General features: G+C 38.0%; 1 protein-coding gene across 2 annotated transcripts; it reads left to right on the forward strand.

The window, feature by feature from the left end:
* The first annotated feature begins 9,003 nt into the window (after positions 1–9,003).
* prokr1b (prokineticin receptor 1b) lies at positions 9,004–16,699 on the forward strand. 2 transcript variants are annotated; one of them, XM_084949663.1, is made up of 3 exons: positions 9,004–9,449; positions 10,066–10,730; positions 15,212–16,699. In XM_084949663.1, the coding sequence occupies exons 2-3, from the start codon at positions 10,264–10,266 to the stop codon at positions 15,915–15,917; spliced, it is 1,173 nt and encodes a 390-aa protein (XP_084805789.1). In that variant the 5' UTR covers positions 9,004–9,449; positions 10,066–10,263; the 3' UTR covers positions 15,918–16,699. The 2 variants fall into 2 exon arrangements, with proteins under 2 accessions (XP_084805789.1, XP_084805788.1); XM_084949662.1 differs by having other exon boundaries at positions 9,004–9,377.
* The last annotated feature ends 4,404 nt before the right edge of the window (positions 16,700–21,103 follow it).

The raw sequence follows: 21,103 nt of genomic DNA on the forward strand, positions 1-21,103 counted from the left end.
TGTTGTACTTGCACATTGTGTTATTTGTTTTAACTTCAAATCAAATTGCAGAGCTCAGTCAAGTGAAAAGTAAAGTAGAATCTCTGTTTTGCTGAAAAGATGGCTCTGAAGCAGAAACATGACAATTTGCTATTAATAAAATGAAAGCCCCTGTCCGCTTTAAAATGAGATTCTTTCTCATGCACTTATTGTGATAGTTAGCAGAGCTTTTTATGTCCAACTTGTTACAGTAAGTTGTACTTCGCCAGTGAACCACAATTGTAAAATTACAGCAGTGCAAACTGTGCATTTCATTGTCACTGAAACATGCATGTGTTAATTTGGTAATGTGGAAAATGTTGGTTGTTTTTATATTTGATTCTAGTCTGCTGCTAAGTTTGTTTTAATTAAAGTGCCGGAATTGCAAACAAACCCCAAGAATTCTTATTCGTTCAGTATAATTTCCCTTTGATCTGCTGGCAAACTAAAGTGATTTCTATGTCTCTGTTAGGCTATGAGACGGTAACATTTAATGTTTAAATGCATGCAGTTTAAACTTTCAGAGCTCTAATGTGCAGCCATTGTGGCAGAAATAAACAGCAGCACTGAGAATGCACTCAGCAATAAAATAACTCAAATTAAAATGTTTATTTTGCCTCTCTGTGTGCTAAATCCCCAAATTAACAATTTTCAACAGTATTATTTCCTGTCTTATTTGCAACAGTGTTGCAAATGGTCTTTATAGACTTTTAGCGCCATTTTACCATTGTGATGTGATAATGTCTCTAGTGGAGCAGGCGGCGCTCACAAGCATCACATTGTGCACAAGATGAGTCATATGAGGCATGAATCCCCCCCTTTATCTGAATACACACACAGAGATACACACAGAAAGCCTGGCTTAACAGAGAACGCTGAAAACTATGATACTTGATATCTCTGACTGGGGTTTTAGGTTTTCCCAGACCAGCTAACCTAAAGAAAGCCTAGCTGTGTTAAACTTCCTTTGTAGTATACCCATCTGGTCATTAGTGGAACTGCATATCAAAGCCCAGGACCAAGTCGCTCATGCTATATGGCCACTGCCCTATGTTCTGAGTGAGTGCTGTTAGTGAGTTTGCATTGGCTTGCAGTGTTTTCAATGTTGCAATTTTGTTTAGGTTAACTTAAGGAAAATTTGTAGGAATTCTCTACCATTTATTTTTACTCAGTTTTTCGCCTGTTTGTGTTTCTAGGGCAAAGAAAACTGGAGTGCACTATTGTAATAAATTGAGTTTTTATTTTCTACGCAGTGAGGGGTTTTTGTTTGATGTTTTAGCTTTCAACCTCCTGACATTTATTAGCTTTTTTTCCCTATGACCTGAGCTGGCTGTCTTTGTTAATATTTCTGTTGTAGGTAAATGTAATTTTATTGCTATACTGAAAAGCTGTTGGGGTCTTTTTTTCCTAGTGTTTGTCTGGACCCACATATTAGTGATTATCCAGGAAAATTATTCCAAGGTTTTAGTAATACAAATTAAAGTCTCTAGTTTATTACTCTTTCCTGTATCTTCACTCTTCTATTCACACATATTGTCACACAGTATGTGTGAGAAAGAGACAGAGAAGATTTCTTTTTCTTGCTCTCCAAGCTATGCTATAAGGTCAGTCATATTGTGTCTATAGACAGATCCAGAAAGTAGTTTATTATGTATGTATTATGTCAGTGCTTCAGCATATTTTGGTCAATTAATATGCCATGTGACAGCTGAGCTGCAGTATAAAATTCAAACTACTAAATAAACAATTTAGTTAAGATTCAAATATTTTAACTTCACAGTATCAATCTATTTATACATCTATGTCTGTATCTCTCTATATATGGTAGTAAATGGATTTAATGACTTTTATGTAAATGTTGGACCAGATTTAGCAGCAAAGATTACAGAACAAGAAAGAGGCAATATACAATAAATGAATTAAAGTGAAACTTTACTTCAAAACAATCCATATTCATGTTTTCAGTGATTTTTGCACTAGATGAGTTAGAAGTAAAATGTATTGTTAATATGTGTAAAAATAAATTATCTACTGATTGTGATGGGTGTGATATGACACTGGTAAAAAAAATTTATGGTATTTCAAAGCTTTGAACATATATTTGCAACGTATCTTTCTTAACTGGTTCATTTCCAAATAAAATGAAAATTGCGAAGGTAATACCACTCTTTAAGGAAGGGAATAAACACCTTTTCACAAACTATAGGTCAGTAACGCTCCTCTCTCAATTTTAAAACATTTTGGGAAAAAAAACTTTTTAGCAATAGACTAGAGAAACTCGGAGAAGTAGAACTTCACTGGATAATAATTAAAGCAATGGAAGCAATAAGAATTGTACTGAACCTAAAACAATACGCAGTTGTAGTATTCATTAAAGCATTTGATACAGTTTATCACTCAATACTACTAAATAAACTACAATGTTATGACATAATTGGAGTGGCACTGAGCTGGATCAGAAGTTATTTATCTAGAATACAACAGTTTGTGAAGCTGGGAGAATTTAGATTTGGGTACATGGAAATTGCTTGTGGAGTCCCCTAAGGGTCAGTAGTGGGCCCCCAGTAGTGTGCCCCAGTCTATTTTATATATATGTATATATGTACATATATATATATATATATGTGTATATGTATATTTTGTATACATGTATATATATGATCCAAATAAATGATCAACCAATCAATCACTCAGTCTCTTATAATAATTAATATTATTTACATAAATTATTATTATAGAATTCTTTTTCACCAAAATGTTGAGGAAACATTTAATTTCCCATATACGACATCCAGTAATAGTCCCAGGGGTAAAGGCTGCTCAAGCATATTTGAGTTTTTAAAGCATTATCAAAACCTCGTAAAGACTGTGCAAAATATTTGTTGTGGAGATGTAGATTACGAGGTAATTCAGTTTTGTCCCCAAATAATCTGGAAAACTAATAATTTAATTGAATTCGTTTTTGTGTCATATCTGCTTTTTTATTTATTAAAAAAGTACAAAGTTAAATAGCTATCCTCATAAAGGTTTAATAAAAAAATTGCGGTCTATCCATTTTTTAGGGGTTATAAAATCACCTGTAAGCACCACTTTAAACATTCTGATGCCATTCAAAGTTTGATACACGGTCTCAGCTCAATGCATGAATATATACAACCTGTTGAGCTGGATCTCATTAATATGGGTGAGAGAAGCTTCGCTGTAAAATTAGAGCAAGACAAAAGATAACATCAGTTTGATTCGAACAAAAAGAAAAAAAGCATTTTGCACTTCTGTCATTAAAGTAATGTGCAGCTATTGTGTTAGAAATGAATGGCAGAGCTAAGAGCTTACTGAGTGGATAAATCAATATATTATATATTAATATATTAACATCACAAGACTGATGATTTTGTGATGCAGTTCTCCCATTCCATATTTGCAGCAACAATGGTTGCCTTTTGTTTTATTTTTTATATTCTTTATGTGTCTCTAACACCTGTGTCTCATATTGTCTCTGGCAGTAGCAGGTGGCACTCAATTGATCCATTTTGACCAAAAAACAAGTCAAATGAAGCAGAAAATTCACCATTTTTGCCTCAAGCAGAAAGTCTTGGTCGGCAAAGACAGTTGATAATCACTGTTGTAATACCTATTATCACCAGTGGTTGTTTTTTGGCTTCACCTTTGTTGTTGTTTCATTTCACCTTTACTTCATAGTACACCATTCTAGCATGCTGGCATCAGTATGTCTCCCATAAATTTCAGCCATGTGCTTAGGATCGCCATCCTGCTGAAAGGTACAACTCTAGCTAAAAAGACAGTGTTATTTTATTGTCAAACACAATGCCGAAAATTTTCCAGTCTCTTGTAATAACCTTAACAAACATATGCTTACAACAAGCATATGCCAAGCACTCTGGAAGCTTCCATGTAGCTGAGAGGTTTAGGCTGAGAGTAACCTCAACCAAAGACTAAAGTCTGAAAACTTCAGCCACCATATTTCACACTTGCTGTGAGTTCTCTTGGGAAGCAGTCTTTAGTCAACCATGTCTACTGCTATTATAAGCAAGCAATAAAAGGATTCAGATGTCCAGAATAAATGTTTCTTGAAGGCATAGTGTTTGCTTTTATGTTCACTTGAACACATTAGTTTTTCTCTGGCTTTCTTTTGGACAGCAGAAGCTTTGCCTGGCACATTTCTCTTGGAAGTTAAATTTGTGCTGCAAGAAATACTTGCAGTGTTCTTAGAGATTTATTGTTTGCATCAAATGATTGACAATAGGGTGACTTATTTCAATATTTGCCACTCCCTTTGACTCCAGGGGTTTTATTTCACTGATTACAATTTGACATGATAAACATGACTACAGTATGTCGGTTTTATGTATGATCTGTTTTAATATTCCATCTTTATCTGTAGGCAGCGTTTCAAAGAAATGTTTTTTTTAAAGCAATTTCCTTTTTATTTATTTTTTTTTACATTACATCACTACATAAGATACGATAAGATAACCTTTATTAGTCCCACACGTGGGAAATTTGTTTTGTCACAGCAGGAAGTGGACAGTGCAAAAGTTATATAGCAAAATTTGAATATAATAAGAATAAATACAGTACACAACTGTACAGAATAGAATAAAATAAAATACTATATACAGTAGAATAAAATAGAATAAAATATACAATAGGATAAAAATAGAATACAAATTCTATATACAACTGAGTAAAAATACAACTTTGTCAGAAAAGAATATTGCACTTAGTCTTATTGCACATGTGTGGGTTTGTGTGTGTTTGATCAGTTGAAGTTTTTGTTGTAGAGTCTGACAGCAGTAGGGAGGAAAGACCTGCGAAATCTCTCCGTCCCACACCGTGGGTGCCGCAGCCTGCCACTAAAGAAGCTGCTCAGTGCTGTCAGAGTCTCCTGCATGGGGTGGGAGATGTTGTCCAACAGGGATGACAGCTTAGCCGCCATTCTCCTGTCACTCACCACCTCCACTGGGTCCAGAGGGCATCCTAGAACAGAGCTGGTCCTGCGGATCAGCCTGATCAGTCTCTTCCTGTCCCCAGCAGAGATGCTGCCACCCCAGCAGACCACACCATAAAAGATGGCTGAGGAGTGGGCCCTCCACTCCAAAAGACCTGAGTCTCTGCAGCAGGTACAGCCTGCTCTGACCCTTCCTGTAGAGGGCGTCTGAATTATGAGACCAGTCCAGTTTGTTGTTCAGATGAACACCAAGGTACCTGTAGCTGTCCACAGCCTCAGTGTCCATACCTTGGATGTTCAGTGGTTGCAGTGGAGGATGTTTGTGCCTGCGGAAGTCTACAACCATCTCCTTGTTTTTACTGGTGTTAATCTGGAGGTAGTTCAGCTGGCACCAGTCCACAAAGTCTTGTGTCAGTTCTCTGTACTCCTTGTCGTCCCCATCAGTGATGAGGCCAACTATTGCAGAGTCATCAGAGAACTTCTGCAGGAAGCACTGGGTGGAGTTGTGGGAGAAGTCTGCAGTGTAGATGGTGAAGAGGAACGGAGCCAGAACCGTTCCCTGTGGGCCCCCCGTACTGCAGACGACCCTGTCCGACACACAGCCCTGAGTTCTCACATACTGTGGTCGGTTGGTGAGGTAGTCCAAAATCCATGTAGTGAGGTGATGGTCCACTCCAGAGTTCTCCAGCTTGTCCTTCAGGACTGTGGGAAGAATAGTGTTGAAGGCACTGAAGAAATCAAAGAACATGATTCTCACAGTGCTCCCAGCGGTCTCCAGGTGAGCGAGGGAACGACGCACCAGGTGAATGACGGCATCATCCGCTCCAATGCCAGGCTGGTAGGCAAACTGAAGTGGGTCCAATGATGAGCTCACCAGGTGCCGAAGCTGAGCCAGGACCAGCCGCTCCAGGGTCTTCATCAGGGTCTTCATACATAATGTAGAAAAGACCATTGCATATGTCAACATATATAAATATATATATATTTTCTCTTTCAAACAAAAGTCACTGAGATTTGATTGTGAAATTGTCTTTTCCACATACTAAACTGTAGCACTACAACAAATGTTCACTGACATTAAAGGGCACCCTAACATGTTGCCTGTTAAACAAAGCTCATTTAGACCTCATTTAGAAAGTTTGTTTCTTTCCTACAATCAGCATTGTAAGAGGGACTCCTACTAGCAGATCAATACAACCTGTTTCCTGCATAAGCAAAGAAAGACAACTGGACATCTAATAACTTGTTTACACACAACTTCACACATAGAGATAATGAATGACTGAGAAGGAAACAGAAAACTACCTATGCCAGACCAACGAATGGACTTGTAAATGTGTTCCGTTGTCCTTGACAGAACCAACATTTTTAACAAACAGCTTCTGTTCCAATTCAAAACCCCTGAAATATATTTATATGGATTCTGATTCATTTGCTGTTTATTCCCTGAAAACACTGTAACCTGTAACTTGTGCATATTATTCATGGCTGAGGAGAGAAAAGCAGGTTCTCCTTGTTCTCTTTTCTATCTATTTTCTATGGTTACGAGAAGCAATAAATCTGGGGCCTGGGTGAGATTATAGAGCTGCCCTTAGCTGGAAATGAAAGCTTGGTGTTTATCCTGCTGGTCAAGCCTCCTGGGTTACACAGCAAGGCTGAGCAAGTGGCTAATATTTAGAGGGTAATAAAAACTAATAGGAACATGCAAAGACAGTTCTTTCATCTCAGGTGAACAGGAGTGTAGATGTAGTGTTGTTCAAAAAAAGAAAAGTCTATAACAGGAGTAGTTGTCTGCTGTTTCACTTGTGTCTTTGTTATCCATCCTTAGGTTTAAAATGCACTTGTAGTTGCCAACTGGCTACGCTCAGTGGGAGAGGATTCCAAAAGGCATTTTGAGGCTACTGAAACATGATTGTCAGAGGTATTGTAAGCAACAGCAGTCTTGAGCCTTAAAAGTCATCAGTGCTGCTGTCTGTGTGTATTCATCTGAGTTCAGGATGGCTGATCACAGACAAATAGTGCTCAAAGCATTGTTTGTCTGTTTGTGTGTTTGTGTTTGTGTCTGTTTTCCCAAGCTGTACCAAGTTGTTATTGTCAATAGTAAACATGTGATTGAATGCAAAACATGAATTGTGTTTGTAGGTGTGTGTGTGTGTGTGTGTGTGTATGTGTACAACTGCACAGAAGAAGGCAGAGTTTCATCAGTCAGATAGCGGAATAGTGTGTTCAATGAACGTTTTCAGGTATTGATATTCTACAAAGCAGATCATACATAGAATTAATCAGAAACGTCATACAGTCTAATCAGACTGTTTATATAAGGTTAGAATCATATTTATAGCTTCTCTCAACCCCTCAAAAAATTTGACAACACTACAAGTGAAACACGGTCTTTAACCCAAGCAGCAAAGTAATAACACAAAACCAAAACGTGCTGCTATTACAGATACCCTGACTCATTTGCATACTTGTTATTAATAAATAGACCGATCAGAATATTTCAAAAGTGCTTTCAGTGAATTTTTCTAGGTTCTGCTATATCACAAAGACAATACCATGCATCAGAATAATGGTGGGATTTGTGAACATTTAATGAGCAATGCTAACTGCCAGCACACTAGAGTTGTCTAATTCTTGGAGTTAAGAAATAAGCAACATCAATTTTTCTTCCATTCTGTATGGAAGTTTTTTGGTCCTGCACTGAATACCTATATTCACCATAATGGGAAGCATCATTTTATTTGTGCTCGTGTATGATTTGTGCATTGTGCTGCCATCACAAGTAAATCTGAACTAATCATGATAGACTATGAGCTATTTAATCTTGACAAGTTACTTTTACTGAAATGCAGAAAAGAAAAATTAATACTGGACCAGCTGTGTGGATGAAAGAACTATGGAAATGAGAACACAGCATAGCTCTACACTGGAAGAATACTAGGTATTGCATAAGCATTCTGAGAAAGACAGACAATGACAGCTTATTACATCTTATGGAGCAACTTAGTATTAACCAATATATTGTAATATACTACTATAAGGTTAGAAGTGAAACAGCTATTTTAAATCAAGCTTTAAATTTACACTGTTGCAAGTAAGACAGTGACAACATATTGCATAAATTTGCAATATGTTGTTGGAAAACTGACAAAAAAAGGGCTGTAGGCTAGTCTTTAGCTAAACTTTAGGTTAGCTGAATTTAAATCCTTTCTGCAAAGCAAAGCATTATTATTTTATTTTCTGGAATCCCTTCTTTTCTCTGTTCTTCCTTTATATTACAATACATGCAAATTAAAATGCAGCTTGCAACAATGTCATAAATTGGTGATGTGATTTGAAGATAAGTAGACACGATGCCACCACACCCGAGACTTGGGAAAGAACATGTTCATAACCAAATAAATAAATATATAAATTTGCTGTGGGTTAGAAGTGTCAAAGGTGGTGCGCTTTGCTTTCAAAAGGTCAGCATAGGGTCAAAGCCAAGCTCTGAGCAGAAAACCACATAGCTACTCTCTTTATCTAATATAATGGCTCTGTTCTGTGTCACTGACTTGCGCCTAAAACCCTGCCAGCCAGAAAAGAGAAAGAATAGGAAGAAGAATAAACTGTTGCATAAAACCAATCTTCCACCAAATTAACTAATTAACTGGTATCCACCCTTTAGCAGTAGCACCAGAAAAGGAAAGTCATTTCTGTTTTCTAATAATAATCATGGTAACATGCTAGTGTTACTCCATACTGGATGTGTATGTAGTAACTGTTTGCAGACAAGTTCACTACAATTATTTTTCCAACTTACTAAATATGTATGAGCTAACCCTTCCTCCCACGGGAGGAAAATCACGCATTTTGAGTGAGATTCAGTCGGGAGTTAATCATCTGTATAAACCACAGTGTGGCGCGATGAACAACACAACACACAAAAGGTGAAGGGACTCTCTGTTCTGTATGGTGTGATGCCTAAAGCCTCACCGTATGTATAGGTCTATTTTCTTTTTTAACCATTTAGTCTTATATTAAATGTTAGCTTAGCTAAACATCCTATCCATGCCAAGCTGCGCATTTATGGACGTCTATTAAACTGGTAAACTTTCAGGTATAATTCACACATACATACACTGACACCCACCCCCTTTTTTCACTCCACCCGAAAGACGAGTGTGGTTTCCTCACTGCGCCTCCTCGTCAGATTTATCACTTGGAGCTGAGGAGAACCAGACGCAACTTTTCCTTGTGAAGAAGTGCCGAAGGACAGAGAAGCAGTCGTCACATCAGCACACACAGTTTAATCAGTGAGCAGCAAAGCTGAGACCTTGCGTCTCCACCGGCTGGATTGTCCGTTAACAACCACCTTCTTCAGCTTGCGCTCACACCTCACACAGAGCGGGTAATTAAACTTTGTTCATTTATTCTTTTATCCTAAACTTTAAAAACACGGAACATTTATCAATGTTTGCTGGTAAGTGCCTGAAATATTATTTCAATTTCACGCTGAATTTCATCTATATATTTCTGCTTTTTTCGGGGGTCTCTTTTTTCCAATGACAGCAATAAGTAACGCTCCTATGAATTGATTTGTATGGTTCTTATTAGAAATAATTTTCATTCTACTTTTTTGTATCATTCTCCCTGCTTTCTCTCACATTATATTGTGCGCTGTTTTGGGTCAGTCGGGTTAATTGCATTGCACTAGCTTATCACTACAAATCCGTTTTTATCCTGTTAAAATGTGCCCTTTTTCCTGCGATGGGTTGCCATATTTAGTGTTTCTTACCTCATGTGCAGGGGCTTTAAAGTGATGAATTTTGCAATTAATAAAGGGCACTGTCATCAGGATCAGCCTTGTCTGTTATGTTGGTTTGCAGTAAAGTGACAAGGTCCTAATAAATTACATAAAATCACCGACTAGATGTCTTTACCCACACATATATTCATCAGGAAAAATCAAAGACATGTCACACTTGCCAACACGATTAAGCGTGAAGCATTGCGATCATGTAATTTGTTGTGATCATATCTTGTTGCCATGAATGTGACCCTGCATGAGTAATGCTGAATTGGGATGTCTTTTCCAGGTGAAGATGTCCTTTTGTTTCCAAAGAAGACGCAGCATGCTGAAATACTTTATCTTCACGCAAACATCTTAGCTCTGGAATGCATTATGTACCACAAAGTATGAACATTTAATACCTAATTTATTGGCTCAAGTTGTTCTCAATTTAAAAACCAAACAAACAAACAAACCCAAAGAAGGAAGGATTGTCTGCTAAGATATGGGAGAGTCAAATATCAGCCTCATGGTAGGACCTTCTAGAGAGATGCAGGAAAATGTCAGAGAAGGCAAGCTGGATCATTATATGGACAACTATGACATGGACTATGGCATCCCTCCAGATGAGATCCCCGATACCACACAGGGTCAAGCCTTCTTTGTTGCCACCATTGTTATCGGTGTGGTCCTTGTCTGCATCATGCTTGTTTGTGGATTGGGAAACTTCCTATTCATTGCCACACTGACAAGATACAAAAAACTCAGAAATCTAACCAACCTGCTCATTGCTAATTTGGCCATCTCCGACTTCATTGTGGCAGTGGTTTGTTGCCCATTCTTGGTGGACTACTACGTGGTTAAGCAGCTTTCCTGGGATCATGGATTGGTGCTCTGTGCCTCTGTGAACTATCTCCGTACTGTGTCACTCTACGTGTCGACAAACGCATTGCTTGCCATTGCAGTTGACAGGTGAGTTTCTGTATGTGTGTGAGTGAGTCTGCATGGATGTGCAATTAGATCCAGTTCTTTTTATTTGAAAAAAAGATTTCATTTTTGTGTATAAAGTGTATAGAGATTATATAACTTGAAAAACTTTGAAAACTGTACACTGCTTTATTCAGCTGTAATGGGATGATATGAAAACTCTGTGCAATTCTTTGTCTTTGTCTTTTGAACTTGAGGTCTTTACTTCACTTGAAAACAACACAGTATTTTTCTCTGAGTGATAGAGCCAAGAGATTATGATGAGCGTTTGAATGCAGAGGTATCAACCCAAAAGAAAAATACAGATATGCTTAATAACAAAAAATGAGAGTCTTTATTAGGCTGTTTAAAGAAGTCTGCAAGCATAATCCAACAGGGAAAAAGCATAAATACAAAAACAAGGATCAGTAAGGTGCCTGAATCACACCAGTTGGTCCCTATTTGGAAGAGTAGCAGGTTTACTTTGAGCTCCTTGCAAATGACCAAGCTTCTCACAATATATATAAGGTAGAGTTAGCCACCCTTCACAGGAAGCAGTTTTTTAGTTTTGCAACTGTGATCTTTTTCTTCCATTCACTAACCACAGCAAGTGACTATGGGTGATGGTGGAAATGTGGATGGACAGTTAATATACAGCTTTGCTTTCATGTTCTCTTCATTATGACAGACAGGTACAGCATCTACATTACTTCAGATGCTGCACCAATACATGTCTCATTCCCCTGCTCTCTCCTTTCTTTATTCTTGAACAAGGCCTCACGATACTTGAACTTCACTTTGGGCAGCAACTCATTCCCAACATGGAGTGGGCATGCCGCCTTTTTCTGCCAGAAAACCATGTCCTCAGATTGGAGGTATTAGCTAGTTTAGTTTCACTTCTCAACCACCTCAATGTAAGCTGCAGGCCATCATTTGATGAAGCCAACAGAATGACATCATTTGCAAAAGGCAGATATGAAATTCTAAGACTACCAAATCTGGCCATGAGAATCAGGTAGTCAAAGGCAGAGGCTTGTGTGGTCTCATTCCCAGTTGTTGAAACAGGTTCTTGGGATATGGAATGTTATTGCTGTGGTGGGGAAGTAACCTGAGCTAGTGATTGAGGTGTTACCACCAATATATTGCCATGCATGCCTCAATGAGCAGCTTGGGTTCTGGAGCTAGTCTCCTGCAGAGAAGCTGAACTCTGGAGCTGTCCAGAGTGGGGAGGGCAATGAGCCAAGCCAATATACTTATATCCCACCCTGCTAAGTGCAGTATTCCTCAGAGTTGCTTTCCTCTGCCTTTGGACAGGGGAAAAGATCCCAGCTCTTGTTTGTGCTCATAAATCAAATGGCAGTTCAGAGACCTTGGCCATCTTGGAGCTCATAGGTGGGAGATCTTTACCTCATCTGTTGCAGAGGTGGGAGATCTTCACCTCTGGCAGAACTTGGGCAGCATTCTGATGTAGGCTAGGGACACTGTCTCAATGAATCATGTTCTGCTCCTCCACTGCAAGGAATCGTGGCTGTTGCTTCCTAGTGGCAATTCTCAAACCAAATTATGGAAGGAACTGTCAAGTTGAAGTAATGATCCTATTAAGTTTGGTTCGCTTGTTTAGCCCTTAAGGCAAAAGGAACTCACATCTGACATTTGCTGAAGAACTGTGGGAGGTGTTTGGGGAGGTCATGGTTTGGTCAGGCTTTTGGTTGGCTTCAAGATGATTCTGTCAAACCATCAGACAAGTCAAGACTTGTGAGATCCCAGGGATGGATGAAATTGACCCAGTTTCCTTTAGGATCTGGACATTGTGGGGGTACCCTGGTTGCCTCTGCAACATCAGGTAGATGGTGGGTTTCCACTTCAGGGGAATCACATGCTTCAGACTTCCTGAGAAACACTTTGACCTCCTACAGGAGAGCAAAGTCCAACTGCTGGATTTAAGAGGAACAATGTTGTTCCCTCCGTAGCCATTAAACAGTAGACCACCCATTTTTGAAGGAACACAGAAGTTTGCTTAGCCAGTCTATATGTGTTTTTTGCATCTGAAGAAGGCGTTCAGTGAGTATGTGTGTCATGTGGGTTGTGCTTTGACGGTATCAGGCACGTTGTTGCATGCTATTTGGTTCTTGACCAAACTGACAGTTTGGTTAACATTATCAGATTGTCAGACCACCAAAATAAATGCCCGTTACTCAGGCCGGACGCAGCAGGTGTAACCAGATAATCTTCCACGGCACACCTATGTGCAGAGGTTGGGAAACACTGCTCTATATAGTATAGTCTTGTACCTTTGTGCAAAAGTTAACCATGGCTCAGATTTATTTTCAAGTGTTAATACATTGTCAATAAGGAAAAAAAATATGTGTTCACACTATCACTAGTGCTTCAAAGAGCACATTAGTAACATTGGTTAATTCATTTTTGACTGTTCATTATCTGAAGAAGCTCAGTATAAACAGATCCGCTTAATATTCTGTTTAGCATGCAGCAGGTAGATATTCTGCTATGATGAATCTTTTTCATGTCCATCTCCATCTGTCCTAGTGATATTATCTATTCAGTTTTCTGGCACATCATTTGCATGCTATACTACAGCATACAAATGAAATGAGCAGGAAATACTTACATATCAAACATTCAACTTTTGGCTCAGCAGAAAGGTCATCCTACTAAAAAATGCATTTCAAAACATGAACATTTCTGACTAGTAGTCAAGTAGCTCAGTCTCTCACTAGCAGTACTTTATCTTAAAGTAGATATCAATAGTATTTTCAGATAGCAATATATCTTCCTTGCATCATCAGCAGATGCCGTAAGTGACTAACTGGTGAACATAATAAAATATTTGGCAATGAAGGCACGAGATATGTTACATAGCAGCTGGAAAAATTTTAAGTAAAAAACAGGAGCCGTGCTTAAAGAAACTCAATATCCATCTTACTGGTATGATGAGAAACTTGTTTCTAAATAATTGATCATTCTCATCTCTATAACATCTGAAAAATGATGTATATTAACGTCAGAGATATTTGTAACTCTCCACGGTCCCAAAGGGGCCATCTTTAAGTTAAATATAAGGTATTTGGTAAATGTTAGGTAAAGACCGTCTTCAAATGTAAAAAAGAATAACATGAAACATGGCAAGTGAGCATATCAGCAATATTATATTTGGTGAGTAAGTAGGAAAAAAACCTCTCCGGAGGATGCAAAGTGTAGCCATTTCTGTCCCCTTCAGACTTATATGCTTGAGGGGCTGTTAAGAATACGCTATTAGGCCACAGGTGCAATCATTGTGAGTGCTTAATTAAACAGAAGCTGTTTAAAAGCCTTTTTTTATAGCAGATAATGGATTTGACGTGTGGGAAAGCACAGGTGTAAGAAATAAAAAATAATGATGAATGAATTTCATTTAGCTTCTTTTATTTCAGGGTTGCTTTGTGGTGACTGTAGCTCATGACGTAGAGCAGGGCACTTACTAATCAGGAGGTTGTTGGTTTGATAACTGGCAGCTTAAGTCTGTATGCCAAAGTATCACTGAGCAACATACTGAACCCCAAGTTGCTTTCCGATGTGTTCGTCAGAGTATGAATGTGTGTGGCTGTTAGATAGAAAGCATTTAGGTGTCCTGAATGGGTGAATGAGGCATGTTGTATGAAGTGGTCAAACGGGAAAGTGCCATATAGGGACCGTTCCATTTGTGGTCCCTCGGTAGGTCAGAACACAACAGAACCATACCAAATTTCTCTTATTTTGTCGTATCAGAATGGCTGCAGTGAAAAGTTTTTTTTTTTTTCCATTTTCATGTTAAAAAGGCCCTTGGAAATAACACAAACAGACACACACAAAATTTACCCATCCTTAAAACTATTGCAATATGATTACATACTTTAATTGGTGGTTGGCCTAAGGGAAGCTGGTGGCTCTGTTAAAGCCGTGGGGCCATATTGCCATCATGGTTTTTATCTACTTTTCCACTATGAGGGAAGGATCACCGTTAATCAATACAAAGTTTCCCTGAAATCACCTTTAATGTATGATGCAACATTTCTGTGATGTAATAGTGGTCACCATAATGATAATGCTCTCGTTCACATCGGGCACAAGAAGTAACATAGTTTTTGGGTCTTCATCATCTGTTTGATGTAAAACCAGGGCTGTCGTACATCAATATATTAGCATTTTTTATTTAAATGTGTAAATATTAAACTTTTAGCTGTGTCTAGAGGAATAATTATAATATAAATGATTTTTAAAAAGTAATTATTTGTAGCAATAAACATTTTATTGCCTCTGTCTTCCTTTACATATGGACATACATATTTCTTTTATCTATGTTTCCATACTAAAATGACTTCTTTCAATATAATGTTATATTTTCATACAATTTTAGATATAATTTTTTGTAACTATGGCACTTCCATAACACTCAGATTGCTAAATATGCTGTTTAATATTGCATAACAGTTGTCTTGTTTTTCTTCCAGGTATATGGCCATAGTCCATCCTCTGAGGCCTCGTATGAAGTACCAAACTGCCTACTGTCTGATAACAGGAGTCTGGATTGTTCCCATTCTGATATCAATTCCCTCTGCCTATTTCGCCTCTGAGACCATGTACCCTCATGGAGGCGCCACCTCAAACACTCACAAAGTCTTTTGTGCCCAAATATGGCCTGTGGACCAGCAAGTGTACTACCAGTCATATTTCCTGTTTGTCTTTGCTGTGGAATTTGTTGGCCCTGTGATTGCCATGGCAATGTGTTATGCCCGAATTTCCCGCGAGCTGTGGTTCAAAAATGTCCCAGGTTTTCAGACAGAGCAAATACGGAAGAGGCTGCGCTGTCGCCGTAAGACAGTGATGGTCCTGATCGGAATCTTGACCGCATACATCCTGTGCTGGGCACCGTATTTTGGATTCACCATTCTGAGAGACTTCCACCCGACACTTATCTCCCGCCAGAAGAACTCACTGGTGGCTTTTTACATTATTGAGTGTATTGCCATGAGCAATAGCATGATAAATACCTTCTGTTTTGTTAGTGTCAAGAACAACACAGTTAAGTACCTGAAGAAGATTGTACTGTTGCGCTGGAAGTCAACTTATACCCCTAGTAAGACTGTTGAGGAGATGGATGTGAGAACTTCCTCCTTGCCAGTAACAGAGGAAATTGAATGCATTCACCTAAGGTGAAGAGAAAAATTGTCAAACTAAATATTACTGACATTTGGGTCTCTGTAGTAGACTGTTGAGATTTGGACATCAAATCTTGTGCTCAGATTATGGAAACTGTCCAAGCTTCACGAACCGCACGGAACCACTGAACTGACTACTGGGCCATTAGGCAGTTCCATATATATTCCAAATACCTACAGTATTTCTGCATTATGAGAATGTGATCGTTGTGCTGTTCATACTGTGGGTATTAACTGTGCATTGTAGAATATTGTCTCATCTGTATACACTATATTACACTGAAAACATGTGAATAATAGCTGCTGCTGCCCTAACTGGCCCATCCAAAATGCTTATCTTGGTATTACTTGTATAAGTTCTGAACAAAATCAAATAAGTGTTGACACCAATTTTAAAATACCAAATACCATTTTTACTGTATATATATGTGTGTGTGTGTGTGTGTGTGTGTGTGTGTGTGTGTGTGTGTGTGTGTGTGTGTGTATAAGTGCACATTTTATAAATTCCATGAAATTACAAATTCCATGCCATTTAAGTATATCTAAGTATTGAACATTTAGCAAAGTTCATTTTAACAACTGAATAACCCAACAAAGACATATTTCCATGTCTGCTGAGTGTAAAGATACATTCTTTTCATCATTTGTGCTACAACAATCAATATATTGCATGCTTATTTGTAGAACAGTACATGTTATATTTCCTGATGGTAATAAACTATAAGAAACTGGAAACAAAGGCTATTTTTGTTTACCAAGCTGCATTTTTTTCTATGTGTCCCTCAGTTGCCTGTGCTATTTGTGAATTTATTCTTTATCGCAGGGAAAGTTTTAAATATTAAAGAATGGAATACTTCACAGCTTGTTTTCATTTATAGACATAGAAGCAGTGAGGGGCTAAAAGACAATATCTTCCTTGGCAGCCTTCAAGCATCCAAGTAAATTTGTTTGATAGAGAATAAAGTTTAGTGAGATTTATTTTTGGTCATGTTGGTAACCACCACACTGACGCACAAGGGCTATAATGAATACTTAATGTGCTATTCCTCCAACTGCGAGAGTGAGACAAAGTACAAACATTATACTCCCGTATATTTTCTGAGTTGGTATAAATAATGCATATGGGTACTTTTATCGGTCCTGTGGGTATGTAGAGATGTACAGTGAATGATACCAAGAAGAGCTGAAAAGTGTGAAATAGCCAGCACGGCTCCTTAAAAATTACATTTCCATGTAGCTAAATGTTATGTTATTATTTTCTCACATTAAGTTTGTGACATTTAACAACAATAAGTGATTGATGTGTATTTGCTATTTTTGGCCTTTCTTTTCTACTGACATTTCTCGTAAAGGAAACAATCTGATATTAGATGGGGTGGAACTCGTCACCCTGGTAACCCTACTGTCTGTACATAAAAGATGGATGTAGCCTCTGTGATTTAACTCACTGCTTTGTGAAGTCATGTTTTGAAGGCTGGATTTGAGCATTTTTGCTGTTGGCATCTTGGATTTTTGTAGTAAATGTCACATAAGAATCTGATTGAGAAACCTGAGGATAATGTACACTCAAAGGGTAGTGACTTGTCAATCAAGATAACCATATCCTAAAGCATACCATGCTTTTTTTCTAAATAGACTTTATTTAAAAAGCTATCAGACTTTACAAAATTATTATGTTAAATAAGAGTTGAAACAAGTGACTATAACCAAAAACACAGGAAAGTATCTACTGATGTCATAAAAGAAAAACGTGGCATTGTGAAGTTATTTCTTTGAACTATGCTTTTTCACTCATTTTCCGCCCAGTTCTTGAACCTGACCATTCTCAGGAATAAGTTCTTACTAGCAGCCTGTGTTATCTATGAAAAATATCAAAGATAACAAAGATAAAGAGTTTGACAGACATGAAATACTATTTTTAGAAGAAGGTCCCATTAAGTGACCACTCAGCATATCTCAGCATGGTGTGCAGTGTCCCTAAAAAATTGAGAAAAACAGACAAGTGGAGGACAATAGAAGAGGTGGGCGATCTAAAAATTACTATCTACAGCAGAGGGAGAGCATCTAAAAGCCACAACCTTAAGAAAAAGAAAAAAACAACAAAGACCAGATTACGATCTGAGAGATGCATCTGACTCTTCAATTGATCCATATACTGCTCACCAGAAACAGACAGTGGATGTTCTGTGATGGTTTGGAACTGTTTTTCACCCAGTTGGGGATCTTGTCAAAACTGATGGAATTACGAACACAGAAAGTGCCATCAGCTACTGATCCACCATGCAATACCTTTTTTAAAGCTTCTGAAAGGCAAAGGCTTCATTTTAGTATAACAATGATATGACACATAGAGCCAGTGCAGTAAAAGCATGCCTAGATAGACAAACACACAATAGTCTCCCCAGAGCTTTGACCTCAGCATTATTGGAATAGTGTGTGATCATCTTGACAGAGAACGGAACAAAAGTCAGCATCCAAAGAAGTCCTTCAGTAAGCTCAGAGAATTATTTCTGAAGACTTCTTAAAGAAATGATAAGAAAGCTTGCCTGAGCCAATTTAGGTTATGTTGAAGAATAAAGTGGCCATTTTAAATGTTGACTTTCAAGCTTGTTTGAATTGTACAGATTCTTTTTTTGTCGTTTTTTTAGGTGTCTTTGCACATTTCAATCAATTTTCCTTTTCCCCTATTTTCCTAGCAAAATATGAAGAAATTAGTAGTCACTCAAAACTGCTGCATAGTGCTGTATACACATTCAGCCAGAAAAATCTTTTGCATACTGGTCATTACAAAGAACAGAAGTCTAAGGCATATCGACATTAGTTTCACCTTTCAGGCCTACGGGTGTTTTACATACAACCTAACCAAATAGTCGTGCTGCCTGGACCTATTATAACTATAGGACATATTTAATGTTTTCTGGCATTTGTCCTACTTTATTACATACTGGGCACAGTACCTCTTACACCTACAAGGATTTGTCAATATAAACCTGATTCCCAAGTTAATATTGACAAAGGTCGGTTAGCCACCTAACCTTGTATCCGTTGTCACCATCAGCAATGCACATGGAAAAATGGCCGCTGATTAAAAGGCTTTTTAAATGTTGATAATGTCTGTGTCAAAATCACTGTGGTCACAAGAGCCACTCTATATGGGCAATTTCAGCTAAACATTACAAGGACAGTTAAGCATTAAAGGATTTGCTCTTCTAAATAGCAAGCTATCTTCATAGTGTTGACCTTTAGGGGACCTTTAGTGTCCATTGTAGATTAAGCTAGTGCATGTTAAATCTATTAAATATCATTCACTTTCATTTAACCTCTTTGGAAGAGACAGCAGTGTCAATTGCACAGTTATAAGAGATAAGTAAATGCTCTAAGTATAGTAGTCCACAAAACAAACTGCATGAACCAAAACAAGCTAAGCTAAGAAGTATTAGCAACTTTAGATCAACTGGGCCAAAAATAAATAAAGTGTGATTAGCACTCTTGCCTTACAGCAAGAAGGTCCTCAGAGGGAATCGTCTACTTTCTGGGGCCATGCTAAGTGGAGCTTGCCTGAATAGGCTCCCTGAGTGAGTTCTTCCTGAGTACTCTGGCTTCCTTCCCCCGTCCAAACTGAAATTAATGCGGACACATTTTCCTAAACAACTTTTTTCCCCCCCATTTTCCATTCGGTCTTTGAGTACCCACTCACTTCCTTTAATTGCCCTATTTCCCAGTGTAAATCATTAAGTGAAAATATCTAAGCAAAAATAATTCAACAGCATGTCTTTAACCATTTACAGGGCACTCACTGAAATACTTGGAAATTCACATTTTACATCTTAGAGTTTAATTGGATAATGATGTCACTTATAGGTGACTTTTCGATGATTGGCTGGGAGAAAGCAGTGTGGATAATCTCACAGAGACAGGGAGGGAGACCAGCATGGGTGTCCACTGAAGGTACCCAAATACGGTTTCTCACCTGATAAACAGTTCAGCAGGGAATTGCTATTGTTTTCTTGAAAATCGTCTAATGAGGAAATCATTACCTTTTCTCTACCAAATGCATGCTTAGTAAGATGGCTACTCATAACAAATTTAAATGAACCCATGGCAGTGGGCACAACAATGCCATCCGGCTATACTAATGCACAGAGACATTTTAACAGTATCGAAATCATTAGCCTGTAAAGCAGGAGCGGAGGTAAGAAGAGGTTCTATCTCTGGAACACATTTAATTTGAATCGCACATGCTGACCTTTTTTTTATTAACCACACTCCACAGCATGTGTCACACTTAGTCTACACTGAGCTTAGTCATGCTCATTTTCATCATTTGGCCATTAGTTTCCCATTTACATCATGTGAAGATTGCTCACTTGCGCTGAATTTCTTACTGGCTCTTGGTTGATGCTTGGAAATGTTTACTTTGCCATTATCAGGGTCCTTGCTTATTGTCTCCATCAGTCTCTGTGCTCGCTTCCCTGTGGGCAAAGTCTCACTTAGTGAAAATGTGTTATTTTTTCCCCCCCTCAGTACCTCACTTTCCTGGAGAACCTGCTATTAGGCTTTACAAATAAACATTTTCAAAGAAATTATTTCATCCTCCGACTGACAGCTCAGCTTCTCATTGTTTGGCTTCCAATGTGGTACAGTGTTTACACAGCATTTGCCTATGGCATTGCTTTTCCATCTTTCCAAAGCTTTATATGTGTTTTCTATTTAAAAAAAATTAAATAATACAGTAGTTACATTATTCTGATATCTAAAATTGTCACCTGATGTGGCAATTTTCTACATGAGATTGTCCCACTATGAGGCACTATTGATATAAAACTAATACAAATATGTACAGAAAAGAGAATGTGAGAATGTTTGGAATTTAAAAAAAAGAAGACACACCCACTGGTTTTGCAAAATCCTTTTAATTGAAAACTAACCATTTATGTCACAAATTCACACAAATAAAAATTGGTTTGTTTAAAATGTGGGGGTGTGCTAGTGCTGACCTTTTTTGATGAAAGGTTGTGGATGTTGCATCTCTTCTGCACCAGAATATTGAGATGCCTTTCTCTCTCTCTTTTTTTCATGTAAAGATTTGAAGTTATTGATGACATACTTGTTGGGCTCAGCAAGCATGGGGTTGGATGGAAAACCATGGTTCTGATAACAGAAATACAATGAAATAAATCTCCA

The sequence above is a fragment of the Perissodus microlepis genome, chromosome 13 (assembly GCF_051167445.1).
Source record: "Perissodus microlepis isolate ML-2025 ecotype Zambia chromosome 13, ASM5116744v1, whole genome shotgun sequence".
NCBI classification, from domain to species: Eukaryota; Metazoa; Chordata; class Actinopteri; order Cichliformes; family Cichlidae; genus Perissodus; species Perissodus microlepis.

What these genes read in the sequence shown, in the direction of transcription:
- prokr1b (XM_084949663.1), top strand. Translation starts at nt 10,264, where the DNA reads ATGGGAGAGTCAAATATCAGCCTCATGGTAGGACCTTCTAGAGAGATG. An exon ending in CTTGCCATTGCAGTTGACAG is followed by an intron (nt 10,731 to 15,211) that starts GTGAGTTTCTGT and finishes TTTTTCTTCCAG; the next exon opens with GTATATGGCCATAGTCCATC.